Raw genomic sequence first — 14,589 nt, forward strand, 5'->3', positions numbered from 1 at the left:
TACGGTCATCCTCGACGTTCACCCTTGCTTTCTTTCGCCATGTTCTTCCCCGCCGCGCGCATGCGTATCGGCGGCCTTTCAAGTGCCCTGCGCAGCGCGCCCACCGCCTTCGTTGCTATCCGTCGTGCCCCCTACGCCCTGCGCGGCGCGTCCGTCCCCTCCTTGGCCGCGACGCGTGCGGTGTCGTCGACTGCGGCGGCTGACTCGGACCAGCCCCTGCGGAAACGGAAGACTACTGCACGCAAGACTACTACCGCGAAGACAGCGGGGAAGCCGAAGGCGGCGAAGAAACCCAAGAAGGAGCCCAAGCCCAAGAAGGAACCCAAACCCAAGAAATGTGCGTCGTCTGTCTGTATTCAGAGGCGAAGTGCCGTGCTGACCTTCCTTTGCCTCACCAGTCGTGATAAGGAAGGATATGCGCCCGCCGCAGCGGACTGCCCCGCGCGCGTTATCGGTGTTTTTGCAGGAGAAGATCCTGCGCGAGGGCGCGCCCAAGAGCATGGAAGAGGCGATGGCCTTGATGAAGGAGACGGCTGCGCAATTTAAGCAGCTTCCGGAGTCGGAGAAGTTGGTGCGTAGGGCGTCTAGCGGCTGGTTCTCATTGCATGTACCCCTCCTCCAATTTTGTCGTGCCCCATCTCCTCGTCCCCCTACTGCGTGAATTCTGAGCCGCACACCTGCGCACCACTGCCGTTATGACGACGCTCACGCTTTCATCCCTCCGCAGACATACGCGACCACAGCGGCGAAGATTGGCGAGGAGCGCGCGGCGCGGTATGCGGAGTGGACGCAGCGGCCCGATGCGCGCAAGATTCTCGACGTGCTCAATGCGCGGCGCATCAAGCGGGGAGCAAGGCCACGCAAGCCGCCCGTGACGTTGCGCAGGCGGACGCCGCCGACGGCGTATACGCTGTAAGTGTCGTCGTATTGCTTGCGCCTCTACACCCCTCTTCAACATCTGAACTCCATCTGCATATTGCCCTCTTCCCCTCCTTCCCCCTGCACCTCTTCTCACCTACACCCACTAAACCTCCCCCAGCTTCATCAAGGAGTACGCGAGCAAGTCCGGGCGGCGCAACGGCCTCACAGACGCGGCGTCGCACTGGCGGACACTGTCGGATAAGGAGAAGGCGGAGTGGACGGAGCGCGCGGCGGTGGAGAGGGCGAAGTGGGAAAAGGAGATGATGGAGGCCCTCTAGGAGACGGGTCATAGTGCTTGAGGGTGCGGGTCCCAACACTACGTCTTGCTTGGGCCAGAGCCTGGTGGGTACGTACGAGCTACTTCTTCAGGCCTTCCTACTTTTCACGACAGGCTCCCTTCCTGTGCAGCTCGCGGAATAGTGGTTGCAGCTCGTTCTCAGACCTTGTCGCTTCGTTTTGCTTCCCACATTACATGGTTCTGTGTAATTATATCCGACTCTTGGTCATGATCATATCTTCCTTCTCGCGCCTCTAGGATCGTGGTGAAGAGCAGACCGCAGGATACGCAGTTCAATAACTGACTCAACGTGACGAGGTCAATCTGAGGCGATCACGTGCGCCTACGACGCGTGTCACGCGGTGCCGATGACCCAATGACCGGTCCGCTTGTCCCTTGCCACCCACCATCACCTGGTCCTTACACATCCTTGTACCTACTTCTCCCCGCCTCTCACAACACCACATAACTTTCCGAGAAATCAACCCATGCCGAATGGCTTCGACAGCGCGCAGATGCGCCTGCGGGACCAGAAGGTCGCTGAGAAGCACCAGGAGGAGATCAGCAAGGTCGAGAGGCGCTACCGCAGCATAGAGGCCGCATACAAGAATGCGCGCAACGAGCTGTACGACTATCGGCAGCGCGCGGACCGCTTCGCGCGACGGCTGGGATTTCAGGATCTTGTGGACGGAGAGTATCAGCTGGCGAATGCGGAGGTGCAGGAGACGTATGAGCAGGCGCTGGCGCGGCTGGAGGAGAAGGAGCGCGAGCTGGAGCGCGCGAACGCGAGGATAGAGATGCTGGAAGAGGATGGGATGCTGTGGGAGCAGGCGGGGAAGGGGAAGGGGCGAGAGCGGCAGGGATGTGCGAGTGATGACAGGTGCGTGATCGAGTGGGATGAGTGGCACTTGACTGACATGGAGCTCAGTAGCGCGTGCGCTCATGAGAAGGAGCTGCACGCCCTGCAGGCGAATTTCGAAGCGCTGCAGAATAACTTTGCGCGTGCTCAGGAGCGGTACAAGAAGGACTACGCGAAGATGAGGGCACACATGCGCTTCATGCGCGGTGACGATGGTCCTTCCGGCACGCGTCAGGCCACACAGAACGTGCTTAAGCGTCGGCGAGAGGTCAAGGAGGAGGAGATGGACATGCCTACCTTGGACGACCTTGACCAGGTGATGGGGCCGGGCTTCTGTGAGTGGGCTCGGACGAGCTCCTCGGTCTCAGGTGCTGAACATGTAATCGCAGTAGCCTCCGTGGATGATCTCGAGCAGCGCATGCGATCCGAGAAGCGTGTCGTGAAGGAGAAGAAACGACGCGTACCGCTCGGGGACAGGGAGAATGCCGCGCCTAATGCTCCCATTACCCCGCCCAAGAATGGGGGTTCTGTGCCCACATTCAACTTGAGTACGCCTCAGAGGTACACGTCTTGCTACTCGGACGATCATTCGTGCTCACACCTCACATAGGAAAGTACCACGACCTGCACCTCTTCAGCAACCTCCGTCCCCATCCGTGACCGAGGAGTCTACGCAATCACCCATACGTAGTACGTCTTCGCATGCTGGTAGTTATTCTATACTCACCCAGGATGGCAGGTAAGACTACCACTGAGCGCCCGCCAGTCGTCCTCGTCCCAGACTCGTCCGTTATCTCGATACACAGCTCGCCACCGTCCGCAGGGCCATCTCGCTTGCCGAAGGATGAGCCGGAGTCGCCTCAGATTTCACTCTCCGAGTCGCGTCGACTTGACCTCCCTGAGTCGCGTGGGCGTGACCTCCCCAAGTCGCCTCTGCCTGATCTCACTGAGCAGCCTCAGCTTGATCGCCATGACAAGCAGCGCCAGAGAGGTCGCCGCAGCGATATTGGGCCGCATACACGCACCACGGAGGAGCCGCCTAGGAAGATACGCAGGCTGAGCGACGGGGCGCAGAGGTTGCACGGAAACGACGCGCAGAGGTTGCATGGAAACGACACGCAGAGGTTTCCCGGTGGCGAGGCCCTGCGGCGACACGGCGGAGGGGAGGCGCTCCGGCGACTCAAGGCTGAGGTCGACGACGAGGACACGACATTGATTGGCGAGGATAGGACGCTGGGTGGCGGGGATAGGACGCTAGTTGAGGAGGGAAAACCTTTGACCAAGGACACGCATACTGCAAAGGGGGAGTCGAGCGAATCGAAGGCAGATCGCAATGGCGAGGGTCGGACCGATCGTAAGGGCAAGGGGCGAGCGGATCCTTCCACACCGGCTGCCTCGTCAGATTCCAAGAAGGCGCTGTTGAAGTCGAAGGCGGAGACGGACTATTCTCGATTCAAGGGTCGGGGACGGTATGGGAAGGAGAGGGAGAGGAAGAAGGATGCGGGGTGAGTTGTTTGTCCACTTCATTTGTGATTGTCCACTTCAGTTGTGTTGACGATTTCTGTCTACTCACGCTTTGCACTTCAACTGCCCCGTGAACATCGACTTACACTCCCCCTTCAGCGACACCACCATCAACTCGCTCTTTGAGATCGACCGCACTCGAAACAACGGCGCAGACTTCCAGTTTGAGGATGTTGTGCGTGGCAGGGAGAGCCGCAAGCGTTTGGAGGCTACGGACTGCGAATGCTGTCGCGAGGTACGTTGGTTTCCTTGTGCTGTTTCGCGGACTTCGGTCATCTGGCTGTTTCGCGAACGCTGCACCTCTCGCGATTTTGCGGGCCCCAGCCCCCTCGCTGGTTTTGTAGCTCACAGCTTTGCTTGCGCAGTACTACGAGGCAGTGGGGCCACTGCCCGCTCGACCGCAGGGTCCGCTGTGGCGCTCGCCATCGCGGTCTCCTCGCAAGCATCGTCCGGAGTGCCAGCACCATCAGGATGACCGCCGTCAGGACGACCATCGAGATGAACAAGTACAGGCGCATCGACAGGCGATCTCGCGGCATCGGCAGCAGTGGGCGAGGGCGAAGACGCCGCCGGGGTATTGGGAGATTGGATTCCCGAGTACGCAGGAGGTGACGGATATGAATGAGCGTGCGAGGGAGATGCATAGGGATAAGTTGAGGGTGGTGGAAGCGGAGGCAAGGAAGGATGGGGGGAGGTATCGTCGGCGGTAGTCTGGGTGTTTCTGTAAGGACTATGCATGTGTTTCGACATACTATCGTAGGGAGTACGCAGGGCTCCTGCAATGCAAGCAGCTCGGCTTCTCGTTGTGCAAACACTTCGGCTTGTCGCAGTTGAACTTGACTTAGAGAGATGGGCGCACGCGACGTGCCGCGTGGCGAATATCCGTCAATTATCGACTTCGGCCCAAGTTCTCCTCATCACCGTCGTGTCGCCGTCGTCGATGTGCTAAGCAGCGACGACAGCACCCATGGCTACACTTTCCCCAAGGCCCTCTCCCTCATCGTCTGCGAACACGATCCCCATCCCGGGAAAGTCCATCCTCAAGCGCCCGCCGCCTCCCCAACAGTCGCTCTTCTCGCGCATCACCAGATTCCTACCGACCCAGAACACTAATGGCGCGTCGTCGGGGGACGACGCGCAGCCCCTCAAGAGGGCGCACTTTATTCTGCCCGAGATAGCGACGGTGTACCCGATATCGTCCATGAACCCGCCGTCGACACCGACGCTCAAGGAGGAGAAGCGGGCGATCGAGGACCGCGAGGCGGAGCGGCGCAAGCGCGTCCTGCGCGGGAGCAGCTCGGGTCCGGACCACGAGGAGTGGTGGTCGATGGACAAGGTGGAGAGCTTCTATCGGGAGTGCTGCGAAGGCTGCGACGAGAAGCCGGACCCAGCCATCACGAATGCGTTCAAGGTGCGTGCACGCTGCAGTATACTGCTGGTCCGGAGTCTAACGCGCTGAGTAGCACGCGAACCCTGCGCACCCGCGTGCTGTGGACTTCTCGGGCGTGCAGATGACGCTAACGACGGCGAGCATCCTGTCGGACGTGTTCACGGTCGAGTGGGGACTGCGCAAGCTCACGTTCAAGGAGTGCGATCTGGATGAGCATGTGCGTTCTCTGCCTATGCCCCTACACTGTTGTTGAGCGCGTTACTACAGACGCTGAAGCCGATCCTCCATGCGCTGCTCATTCCGAACACGCTCTCGTACCTCTCGCTGGAGTCTAATAAACGACTGAAGACTCCCGCATTTCGGCTTGTTGGCGTGTTCCTCGAGAAGGTATGACGCGTATCAGTATCGTGGTGTCGTATTCAAACCCTCCTTTAGGCGCAGAACATGCAGTTCCTCGACCTCTCGCAAAACCCTCTGGAGAAGAAGGCCATCGAGCACATCGTAGCAGCCATCCCGACCGCACCGACACCCGGCTTAGTATCCTTACGTCTGGATGACTGTCAGCTACGACATGCCGCGCTGGAAACTCTCGGTAAGTACGCGTCTATGGTACTCTACTGCTGCGTGCTAATCGCATCTCAGCCCGCGCCGTCCGCACCTCATCCCTCCGCAACATATCCCTACGCTACAATCGAATAAACCAGACCGGCGCGGTGGCCATCGCGCTCATGATTCGTGACTACCCGGACGTCGTACCCAGCCCCGGCTCCACGCCCGCTTCATCCACGCCACCTTCGCCCGTCATCTCCGGCCTTCCCCCGCTTTCGCCACCGACGACTACACTCCAGGTGCCCAGTCTCTCTTCTCCGCCGCCCCGCTCGCCACCTCCGCCGCCACGGTCAGGGCCGCTACCCCCGCCGCCCAAGCACCCAGCGCAAGCGCCGCCGCAGACGACGTACACGCCATACATTCCGCGGTCCAAGCGGGGGCAGGCAGCAACGACGACGACGAGCGTGAACCCGCTCTCGGCGACGGGGCAGCATGTGCCAATCATCACGTCCTCGGTGCAGGGCGGTGTGACGGCGAGGCATAGTGCGCCGCAGGACAACGGGCAGCCGAAGCATGCTGCGGGGCCCAGCGCCGCGCTGCTTGACAAGGTGCGGGCACTGGATACCCTACCGCGGCTGGGCGCATTGCGAACGCTGGATCTTAAGGGGAATGACTTGCGGGTGCGTGCGTATAGCAGCTGACTTGACGATGGCTAACGATGTGGTACGCTGTATGATAGACAGGGATCACGTATATTGCGCAGGTCCTGAAGCGGAATCGGACACTGAAAGTGCTGAACTTAAGCGAGAACAAGCTCGATGTGCAGTGCTTGATATCCGTGGCCGAGGCGCTAGTAAGCAAATGAGCTGATTCGACCCGTCAGTCATCCTGATCAGCATTCAGAAATACAACTCCTCGCTAGAAACCCTCGACCTCAGCAAGAACCCCTGTTGTGGCCCAGGACTCGAAGGCGTGCGTGCTTGCTCGCCCCTCTCTTCAAGAACAGACCCTTTTGACCCTTCATCCAGATTCAATCCCTCCGAACCGCCTTTACCCTGAACACCGCGCTCAAGCGCCTCTTCCTTTCATCCACACAGATGACCTCCGCCGGCGCCATTGCCCTCGCTGAGTTTCTGCCCGAGTCCAGCTCCCTCCTTCACCTCGACCTCACGATGAACAACCTGGACATCGCCGGCGTGATGGCGTTGAGTTCGGGCCTGAAAGCGAACCACGTCATGCGCTGCCTCGATCTGAACATTCCGCCGGGGGATGAGGAGTTTGCGAGGTGAGTGTGCGGTGCTTGTGTGCCGAAGACGGGGGACCTGAACGCTAACTTTCGCATTCGTTCCCGCGACTCGCGTTGTCAGGATGTGCCGCGAGATCCTGAGCTCGTGTGTGCGGAATACGGAGGAGGCAGAGAAGAGTGCGCAGGCGTCGGCTTCGGCGACGGCGGAGAGTGGGAGGGGACAGGGGAAGGGGGTGTGGGGCATGATCGAGGAGAGCGAGCTGGCGAAGACGATCCGGTTGAATGAGGAGAAGAAGGTATGTGTTTCTTTCGTTGTTTACTCGGAATGACAATGCTGATTCTTGACTTCAATCAGATCCGTACGGACGTCCTCATTCGCGGCAAAGCAGTCGTCGAGGAGCTGCGTGCACTGCTCGATGCACCTCCGCCGCAACCGCCAACATCACAACCTCCGCCGCTGCTCGCCCTTGCCGCGCCCTCTCTCCTTGTCTCCTCCGGTCCCTCACAACCACCTACGCAACTCACACTTTCCAACTCCATCGTTCGCGCGCGGGATCTTGTCACCGAGCTCGAGCAGGTCGTCACGGAGGAGGCGGACCCGTCGCGATTAGAGCAGCTCCTGAATGTCAACGATGAGCTAAGGGCGCTCCTGCAGCGCGTGCCAAAGGAGGCGGGTGTGGTTGGTGATACCAATGCTCCCGCAACATCACCTGCACCGTCAGAAAGGCCGACTCTCAATGTCGACCTTCCGTACAGCCCGCGACTTGTGAGCCCGCGCACAAGCCCCAAGCCGCCATCCATCGCGCACCTTAATGGGCATGCGAACGGCTCTACGACCACTGCGGCCCAGGACGACGACTCCGATGACGCGCCGCCCACGCCGCGAGTCGACAAGGGCAAGGGCCGCGCGGAGCCCGAGCCCGATCCGGAGGACAAGGTGCTCAGCCCCACCTTCATGCTCGCGCGGGAGGACATGGACGATGAGGGGGATGAGGACGGGCCGAGGTTCGATCCGCGGTTGGATGCAAGATATGCGGCAAGGGAAGAGGTGGCGAGCCCGACTGTAAGGAGCCGGTCTTGGGTGGAGGAGGAGGGGGAGGTGTTCAGGAAGGGGACGGTGCTGCTGGGGCCGGAGGAGATGGAGGGCGAGTATGCGGGGGAGGAGTTGAGGAGGGAGGTGAGTGATTGCGTTGTTTTAAGTGCCTGAAGGAATGAGGCGTACGAAGGGCACGATGGCTGACGTCGACTGTCCCGCAGCTCCTCGAGGCCATGGTCGAGCGCCCGCCGCCGCGCGAGGTCAATGAGGACGGGACGCGGCCGATCGAGGACGACGAGCCGCCGGCAGAGCTGAAGCGCAAGACGTCGAACAACTCGCTGCAGAAGAAGACGTCGAAGGACTCGTTGCAGCGGAAGGGCTCGAAGGACTCGCTGACGCAGCCGCGGCCGTACATCTCGCGCAGCCGGTCGTCGTCGAACTCGATTATGGGCGTGTTGCAGCAGGGTTCCTCAAGCGCGCTGCAACAGGGGGCACCGGGATCAGGGTCCTCTACGCCCGTGCCGGGGTCCCCAGCGTTGGCGGATGTCAGCGAATCGAGCAGCCCGACAGTCGTGGCGCCGTCGCTGCGGCGAAAGCTATCCGGGGCGGGGCTGGGTGCGAATGGCGGGAGTGGCAGCGGGGCGTGATGGGAGACGGTACTTCATGACGGGGTGTACGTTTCCGTTCGCGGGGTGTCGTCACCCTTAGCTCCCCCTCGCGAGACCGCTGGTGAGTCTGTCGTCGCGCGCGATTCATGATTGGCAGGCGTATAGTATGTGCGTGATGGACGGTAGCAATCGAGCGTTATTTATTCTTATTCAGCAGACGTTGCGTGTTGCATTCAGCGAACTGCGTGGTGCGCGGCGCGCTATGTACGTGTTGTAGACTAGCGCACAACTTAACGTTCAGGACCTCACGATACGCTTAGAATATCAGAAATTACCTTCGAAGTTCGTGATACACGGTCAGGCAAGGGACGACGACAGAGCGAGTCAATGTCGAAGCTCTTGGCGTAGGCAGAGCGAATCAATGCGTTACGACTTAGGCTCACGCGGGTAAGGCGGGAACACGAGGCAATGTATTACGAGGGATCGAAAGAGTTGTCGCTCCGCCTAGGAGACGACGTCTATATACCAGTACATGAGTATCGAGAAGGCTATGGAAATTCTGAGTATTTTCTACTATATCTGAGAAGGATAGGAAGGCAATGGAAAGTACACGAACGAGATAGAAGAAACTACGGGAGGAGCAAAACTAAATTACTAAGAGATGAGTCGCGTGTCGAGGCTATCTAATCGAGATACTGTAGCGGTCACAGTTGAAGTTGTCACACGACACGGCCCCCCCAGCCTCGACTACGGGACTTCAAATGAAGCCGAAGACCGTGTGCGTAACATCACGAGAGATAAACCGTACGAGATGGCGAGCAGGCAGGTCACCGGGCTCGAGCTCTTCGTCAGCGACGTCATCGCAGGCGAGTCGAATAGAGAAAGGCAGGCCGAGCACGTTGTGCGAAGCCGCCCATCCAGCATTGATGTCGCCCTCGGGCTCTGGCACAACACGGGCCTTGTTGCTACCGTCGCCCGAAGGGGAGGACACGCGGAGAAGGGTCTCAACGCTCATGCCACGGCGCTTCGCCTCCTGCTCAACAAGCCATGGGGCGATGACTTGGAGGAAGGCCGCCTTGTTGAAGCCCATACAAGCCCCGAAGTTGTACGCGCTGTCGAAACCGAGCTGCACCTGCCGTTCGAGCAACTTGAGAAGGAGACGGACGTAGAAACGAGCGGTGTTCTGAACGTGATTGTACACCTCAACGAGCTCCTCGCCGGTACTGGTGCGGATGGCAGAAAGACAGTTGGTGTGCAGTGCGGCAGCGAGAAACGCGGGGACGCGAGGGAGGCCCGCCTGTTGAAGCGCGCGAGCCGGGATATTGGCGGGAAGGTGATCCATGGTGCCGCCGATGCAGTGGTCGGCCAGAATGCACGACAGCATGGTTGCCAAACGGTGGATAGTGGCGTGTGTCTTCTCGGCCGTGGTCCACTTGACCGCGTAGTTCTGGACGATGCCCTGCTCGTTCACAACCTTGACGATGTCGTTGTTTGACAAGGGCACGATGAGGGAGTCGATGTCGATGAAGGAGGTGATGAACGTCGTCATCGCGGGGTCACGTATCACCCGCTGAACGTAGCCCACGAAGGAATCGGGGTCATAACGGGTGAGAGCGACCGAAGGCGAGCAGATCGACGCGAAGGAAGACATGGTGATTGAGAGTGAGAGAGAAGCGAAGAAGAACGTGTGTTGGCGGCGAGAGTAAGGCTGAGTAGCTGGCTAGAGGGGAAGAAAACATACTGACTTAAATACTGCTGAGACTGACCTGGTCAAAGACGCTTGCCAAACAACCGCGAGGATGATGCGCAGCGAACAGAAACGAGGCTTGGAGCGGATTCCCTTTGAGAAGCTTATCAACTTCATATCGTTTTTTAATGTGAAGAGACAGCTCCACTGGATGTGATTACAGAACGCCATTTCCTAAGGACTTCCGGCGCGTTTGCAAGAGCGCTCGCGGACAGCCATTCGTCATGATCAGGCGGGAATCCTTTCCAGCGCACTTTATAAAGGCGATGTCGGCGCTTTCCGTGGCGTCGGCTCCATTTCTCATCGATGATTCGTTCGATCTCGACCTGCTTGTCGAGGTCAAAGTCACCTCGGTGGAGTGGTTTGGTCGGGCGCTCGCCAAACTCGGGAGGAGAGCGCTGATACCTTTCAAGATGCGCGATATTGAGGATGGGATGCATGCCATACGATTCGGGAAGACGCAGCTGATAAGTTACCGGGCTTATCTTCCGGATAATCTCGAAGGGCCCGTCGTACTTCATGAGCAATTTCTTGCCCCGACCCTTCTCGTTGCGGAGTAACTGAAGTGAATGCGGATTGAGGACCACAAGCTCACCTTCCTCAAACTCCTCCACACGTCGGCCTCGATTATAATCCTTGCGCTGAGCAATTTGGGCGAGAAGGAGCGCTTCCTTAGCTCGAGAACGATCTGCTTCGAAATGTTCAATCATCTCCTGCGCTTCCTCGTCGGCTACAAGAGTACCTTCACCCCCCCCTTCAAGACCGGCGCCTCGAGTCGGGCGAGGGACTGAGGCAGGATCCGAGAGCATTGAGGCGGCGGTTGTTGGATGGTACCCTCGAAGTAGGTAAGCTGGCGAGAAACCCGTCGAAGTGTGAGGTGTGGTATTGTAAGAAAGCGCCAAGGCGGCGAGGTGGTCTGACCAGTCGTTGCGCGAAGGGCCGACGTACGCGCGAAGGGCAATTTCCAGATATTGATTAAGAATCTCCGTTTGACCGTCGGCCTGAGGATGGTAAGCTGTAGTGAGAGCGCGTCGACTACCCATTAAATCACAGATGTTCTTCCAAAACTCACCCCGCCAACGTGTATCGCGGTCGGTGATGACCTGAGATGGAATACCATAGTCCTTGATGACGTGACTGAAAAATAGTTCAGCTGTCTGAACCGCAGTGAGGTGAGTAGAGCACGGAATGAACAACGCGTACTTCGTCAGTTTGTCAACAATTACAAGGACATTATCAAACCCGTTTGACGTCGGGAGCTCAGGAATGAAGTCCATGGTGACAACTTCGAAGGGGCGAGAGGGGATGGGGATTGGTTGGAGAAGCCCTGCGGGTGCATGACGGCGCGGCTTGATCTTCTGACAGATGTCGCACGTACTTACAAAAGCTCGGATGTCACGAGACATTTTCGGCCAGTAGTACATGCTCGCTATGCGGTTGTAAGTCTTGTGATATCCGCCGTGAGCGCCTTCTGAGATGGTGTTGTGTACGTCGTTCATGACCTGAGCCCGAAGCGAGTTAGGGACGCAAAGACGGTTATTCCCATTCCAGTCCTCGAAGTATAAGAGCCCATTATCGCTGTAATGATACTGAGGATAATCCGGGTTGTACCAGCTCTCCTCGCAGCTCATGCTCTCGAGGACCTTGGAGAAATGAGTATCCGAGGCATAAGCGGATCGCCATGCACTCACCTCCGACTCTTCGAGACCGACAAGAACGGAGAAAGACCGGGAGGTCGCATATGGGACGTCAATGCGCTCTTCTAGTCCCGTGGTGAGCTCAACATCGAAGGTCAGTGCTGACGCTCGGTCTTCGTTGTTTTCCTCACCGTGTACATAGCGGGAAGCGACCTGAAGCAATTTCTCCTCGAAATTTGTACCTAATTCTTCGTACATTCCGCGCAATGGGTCCTGCTCGGCAAAGCGAAGAGTCCTAGTGTCGTCAACTAGCGGTCCATCTTGATAGGGCACACGTCGGCGCAAACGTGAGATGGGATCGACATTACTGTGCACCTTACCGGCACGATGCACGATGCGAAGCCCTGGGTAAGCGGCGAAAACAGTACCCCACGTGAGAAGACGACGATTGACGTTCTGAAAGGTCTTGCTCCAAGTCAGTGCTGCGTGATCCGTGATGGCGAGGATGTCCTCACCCTCGAGGTATGGCTGGAACTTTATCAAAGCCTCCTTGAGTGCCAATGCCTCACGCTCCGTCGGCGAGTAATTCCTTTCAGGCGACTTCAGCACACGCGACCAGTATGCGATAACGCGCTCGACGTGCACCGTGGTGTCCTCGAAATTATCGGACCACTCACCATTCACGGGGACGTCGTCCAGGTCCTTAGAGACCGTCGTCACCAGGCGAGGAATAGGCTGCTTGCTCTTGTACGCGCGTAGAAGTTGATCGTAAGCCTTTGTACCTCGTAAATCCCGAACGAGGATCGGCTGGACTTGTTGAAGGATACCTGCCAAGCCATAGTCGCAAGCGTCAGTATACACACGGTACGGGCGACCTGGAATCGCGTAGGCGCGAACGGGTGCATTCGTAAGAACCTGCTTGCATAGGTCGAAGGCCTCGCGATGAACCTCAGTCCAGCTCCAAGGCGTGTCCTTCTTCAACAAGTTGAAGAAAGGCTGCGAAATCCACGCGTAAAAGGGAATGTATGACGAGAAGTAAGTCATCATGCCCAAGAACGTCTGGAGCTCACTCACGTTTCGGGGCTCCTCGAGATCGAGAATCGCGTCGACCTTCTCCTTGTGCGTAGAGAGTCCGAGTCGGGAGACCTTCTGCCCCAGAAGCATAAGCGACTGATAAGCGAAATGACACTTAGAAGGTGAAAGAGTGATACCTGAAGCAGCAATAGCCTCGAAGACTTGGTCGAGATGCTTGACGTGGTCCTCGAAGTTCTGCGAGAAAATCACAATATCGTCAATATAGACGAGCGCGAAAACCCACAGGAAGGGGGCGAGTATACCTTGCATGACGCGTTGAAATACGCTCGGCCCATTCCGATAACCGAATGGCATACGCTTGAACTGCCAGAGACCACGATGACAACGAAAGGCTAATTTTTCGCTCGCGTCGGGAGTAAGCGTCAGTTGGGTGAAACCCGAGAGAGCGTCCAACGTACTGAGCCATTGAGAGCCTTGCAACGCTTGCAAGATATCGTCTTGACGCGGGAGAGGAAACTCGTCGGGGATCACCGCTTCGTTCAGCTTTCGCAAGTCGATAACCATGCGAGGCTTACCATTGCGATAAGTAATAAAAACTGGAGCGGCCCAAGGGCTTTTTGACGGCTCAATGACGCCCAATTGTATCCACGAGTCCATCTGTTTGTCAATGACCTCGCGCTTCGCTGGAGAGACCGGGAATGGTGGGAGAGAGATTGGCTGCGTACCCGGCTTCAACTTGATCTCGACATGAGCGGGATAGTTCCCAAGGCGGCCATCGAGACCAAAGGCGGTTTTATGCTTGACGATAGTCTGTTCGATCCGTGCTCGCTGATCCGAGTTGACGTCGGGAGAGATGTCGAGTTCGTCGAGCAGACGCGCGCTGTCTACGAAGTCTTCGGGCGGTAAGGATGTCTTTGGGCCTCCTTCCACAGGATCTGTCGCTGCGGGGTCGTCCGGCTCGGTCGCATTGCGCTGCGCTTTTGAGCTGATGTTAGATTCGGAGCGGATGGCATGGACGTCAGCGGGAGGAGGCAAGCACGATGTGGCGTCCTTGTGCCCAATGCGGTAATCGTCCGGAACACGCCGACTATCAAGGCCTTCCAAATCCGTCCTGCCTCCGACTTCATCTCGTCGTTCTTCCACGCGCAGTTCGGTGCCTCTGCTCTTCGAGCTCACTAGATGCCGCAGAAAGCTACTATGAGCTTCGATTTTCGCTCGCGCCCCGGCCGACATCTTGCTAGAACTGTCCAGCCAATTTCGGGGATTTCGGCATGTACCCAATACCTCGCCGTGAGCGATGGTCACTGGCTTCGACGAGAAGTTCGAGACTTGGAGGAAAGGATTGTCCTTGTATAGGAGGGTGTCCGGCGCTCCGAAAACTTCATCGATATTCCCGTGGGATAGAAGCTTGGACTCAACGTAGACGGAGTCGAGATGTCGGCTGAAATGTACGTCGACTGGCACCTTCCTACACGTCTCAGGAGGGATAATGATGTCCTGCTTAGCACTTACATCACCTTGCAGCTGTTTTTGCCTCAAGCGACGTTGCTGACGCACCCGGCGATATTTCAGAGCACGAGGAACGCGCTTACTGTATTCAGGTACAACATTTACGCGGAAAGCGTGTCCCTCCTCGTCCACTAACTTCGAGGTCGAGCTTTCCACATCCATGGTCCTTCCTGAATCACCGAATTGCAGGCGAGTCTTTCCTTCCTCGCGCAAGATCGAAATGGAGTACTGATCTGCAAAGTCATTGCCGA

General features: G+C 58.0%; 9 protein-coding genes across 9 annotated transcripts; 3 read left to right on the forward strand and 6 right to left on the reverse strand.

Moving 5' to 3' along the window:
- The first annotated feature begins 1 nt into the window (after nucleotide 1).
- Nucleotides 2-1,453, forward strand: SCHCODRAFT_02644012 (uncharacterized protein). Its single transcript, XM_003026667.2, has 4 exons — nucleotides 2-337; nucleotides 399-571; nucleotides 728-912; nucleotides 1,040-1,453. The coding sequence occupies exons 1-4, from the start codon at nucleotides 40-42 to the stop codon at nucleotides 1,197-1,199; spliced, it is 816 nt and encodes a 271-aa protein (XP_003026713.1). The 5' UTR covers nucleotides 2-39; the 3' UTR covers nucleotides 1,200-1,453.
- A 625-nt stretch (nucleotides 1,454-2,078) lies between these two features.
- Nucleotides 2,079-4,428, forward strand: SCHCODRAFT_02120806 (uncharacterized protein). Its single transcript, XM_003026668.2, has 6 exons — nucleotides 2,079-2,392; nucleotides 2,447-2,618; nucleotides 2,668-2,747; nucleotides 2,797-3,562; nucleotides 3,681-3,816; nucleotides 3,947-4,428. Exons 1-6 carry the CDS (start codon nucleotides 2,116-2,118, stop codon nucleotides 4,289-4,291), a joined length of 1,776 nt encoding a protein of 591 aa, XP_003026714.2. The 5' UTR covers nucleotides 2,079-2,115; the 3' UTR covers nucleotides 4,292-4,428.
- A 78-nt stretch (nucleotides 4,429-4,506) lies between these two features.
- SCHCODRAFT_02644017 (RNI-like protein) lies at nucleotides 4,507-8,752 on the forward strand. The gene is made up of 11 exons (XM_003026669.3): nucleotides 4,507-4,992; nucleotides 5,045-5,188; nucleotides 5,239-5,358; nucleotides 5,407-5,563; nucleotides 5,614-6,200; nucleotides 6,260-6,373; nucleotides 6,424-6,492; nucleotides 6,549-6,805; nucleotides 6,888-7,062; nucleotides 7,122-7,943; nucleotides 8,024-8,752. Exons 1-11 carry the CDS (start codon nucleotides 4,549-4,551, stop codon nucleotides 8,447-8,449), a joined length of 3,315 nt encoding a protein of 1,104 aa, XP_003026715.1. The 5' UTR covers nucleotides 4,507-4,548; the 3' UTR covers nucleotides 8,450-8,752.
- Nucleotides 8,753-8,855: 103 nt separating this feature from the next.
- Nucleotides 8,856-10,125, reverse strand: SCHCODRAFT_02644022 (uncharacterized protein). The gene has a single exon (XM_003026761.2). The coding sequence runs from the start codon at nucleotides 10,059-10,061 to the stop codon at nucleotides 9,168-9,170; it is 894 nt and encodes a 297-aa protein (XP_003026807.1). The 5' UTR covers nucleotides 10,062-10,125; the 3' UTR covers nucleotides 8,856-9,167.
- A 196-nt stretch (nucleotides 10,126-10,321) lies between these two features.
- SCHCODRAFT_02461828 (uncharacterized protein) lies at nucleotides 10,322-10,486 on the reverse strand (the record flags this gene model as incomplete). The annotated part of the gene is made up of 1 exon (XM_050342620.1): nucleotides 10,322-10,486. A coding segment is annotated over one exon (165 nt), but the record flags the coding sequence as incomplete, so codon positions are not given.
- A 90-nt stretch (nucleotides 10,487-10,576) lies between these two features.
- SCHCODRAFT_02464665 (uncharacterized protein) lies at nucleotides 10,577-10,867 on the reverse strand (the record flags this gene model as incomplete). The annotated part of the gene is made up of 1 exon (XM_050342641.1): nucleotides 10,577-10,867. A coding segment is annotated over one exon (291 nt), but the record flags the coding sequence as incomplete, so codon positions are not given.
- Nucleotides 10,868-11,611: 744 nt separating this feature from the next.
- SCHCODRAFT_02470629 (uncharacterized protein) lies at nucleotides 11,612-11,875 on the reverse strand (the record flags this gene model as incomplete). The annotated part of the gene is made up of 1 exon (XM_050342689.1): nucleotides 11,612-11,875. A coding segment is annotated over one exon (264 nt), but the record flags the coding sequence as incomplete, so codon positions are not given.
- A 461-nt stretch (nucleotides 11,876-12,336) lies between these two features.
- On the reverse strand, nucleotides 12,337-13,697 carry SCHCODRAFT_02121093 (DNA/RNA polymerase). Its single transcript, XM_050341855.1, has 9 exons — nucleotides 13,555-13,697; nucleotides 13,405-13,486; nucleotides 13,288-13,345; nucleotides 13,113-13,232; nucleotides 13,006-13,063; nucleotides 12,869-12,943; nucleotides 12,692-12,790; nucleotides 12,440-12,621; nucleotides 12,337-12,383 (listed from the first exon to the last, which is right to left on the reverse strand). Exons 2-8 carry the CDS (start codon nucleotides 13,484-13,486, stop codon nucleotides 12,511-12,513), a joined length of 603 nt encoding a protein of 200 aa, XP_050197281.1. The 5' UTR covers nucleotides 13,555-13,697; the 3' UTR covers nucleotides 12,337-12,383; nucleotides 12,440-12,510.
- SCHCODRAFT_02520296 (uncharacterized protein) lies at nucleotides 13,496-14,500 on the reverse strand (the record flags this gene model as incomplete). The annotated part of the gene is made up of 2 exons (XM_050343448.1): nucleotides 13,496-13,879; nucleotides 14,006-14,500. Coding segments are annotated over 2 exons (879 nt in total), but the record flags the coding sequence as incomplete, so codon positions are not given.
- Nucleotides 14,501-14,589: the final 89 nt, after the last annotated feature.

This window comes from Schizophyllum commune, assembly GCF_000143185.2.
Source record: "Schizophyllum commune H4-8 unplaced genomic scaffold SCHCOscaffold_15, whole genome shotgun sequence".
In the NCBI taxonomy this organism is placed as follows: domain Eukaryota; kingdom Fungi; phylum Basidiomycota; class Agaricomycetes; order Agaricales; family Schizophyllaceae; genus Schizophyllum; species Schizophyllum commune.

What these genes read in the sequence shown, in the direction of transcription:
- SCHCODRAFT_02644022 (XM_003026761.2), bottom strand. Translation starts at nt 10,061, where the DNA reads ATGTCTTCCTTCGCGTCGATCTGCTCGCCTTCGGTCGCTCTCACCCGT.
- SCHCODRAFT_02121093 (XM_050341855.1), bottom strand. Translation starts at nt 13,486, where the DNA reads ATGGACTCGTGGATACAATTGGGCGTCATTGAGCCGTCAAAAAGCCCT. An exon ending in TTTTATTACTTATCGCAATG is followed by an intron (nt 13,346 to 13,404) that starts GTAAGCCTCGCA and finishes ATCCCCGACGAG; the next exon opens with TTTCCTCTCCCGCGTCAAGA. An exon ending in GGTATACTCGCCCCCTTCCT is followed by an intron (nt 13,064 to 13,112) that starts GTGGGTTTTCGC and finishes ATTTTCTCGCAG; the next exon opens with AACTTCGAGGACCACGTCAA.
- SCHCODRAFT_02644017 (XM_003026669.3), top strand. Translation starts at nt 4,549, where the DNA reads ATGGCTACACTTTCCCCAAGGCCCTCTCCCTCATCGTCTGCGAACACG. An exon ending in AGTGCGATCTGGATGAGCAT is followed by an intron (nt 5,189 to 5,238) that starts GTGCGTTCTCTG and finishes GCGTTACTACAG; the next exon opens with ACGCTGAAGCCGATCCTCCA. An exon ending in TATCCGTGGCCGAGGCGCTA is followed by an intron (nt 6,374 to 6,423) that starts GTAAGCAAATGA and finishes ATCAGCATTCAG; the next exon opens with AAATACAACTCCTCGCTAGA.
- SCHCODRAFT_02120806 (XM_003026668.2), top strand. Translation starts at nt 2,116, where the DNA reads ATGGAGCTCAGTAGCGCGTGCGCTCATGAGAAGGAGCTGCACGCCCTG. An exon ending in AACTTGAGTACGCCTCAGAG is followed by an intron (nt 2,619 to 2,667) that starts GTACACGTCTTG and finishes CACCTCACATAG; the next exon opens with GAAAGTACCACGACCTGCAC. An exon ending in TACGCAATCACCCATACGTA is followed by an intron (nt 2,748 to 2,796) that starts GTACGTCTTCGC and finishes CCAGGATGGCAG; the next exon opens with GTAAGACTACCACTGAGCGC.
- SCHCODRAFT_02644012 (XM_003026667.2), top strand. Translation starts at nt 40, where the DNA reads ATGTTCTTCCCCGCCGCGCGCATGCGTATCGGCGGCCTTTCAAGTGCC. An exon ending in GGAACCCAAACCCAAGAAAT is followed by an intron (nt 338 to 398) that starts GTGCGTCGTCTG and finishes TTGCCTCACCAG; the next exon opens with TCGTGATAAGGAAGGATATG. An exon ending in TTCCGGAGTCGGAGAAGTTG is followed by an intron (nt 572 to 727) that starts GTGCGTAGGGCG and finishes ATCCCTCCGCAG; the next exon opens with ACATACGCGACCACAGCGGC.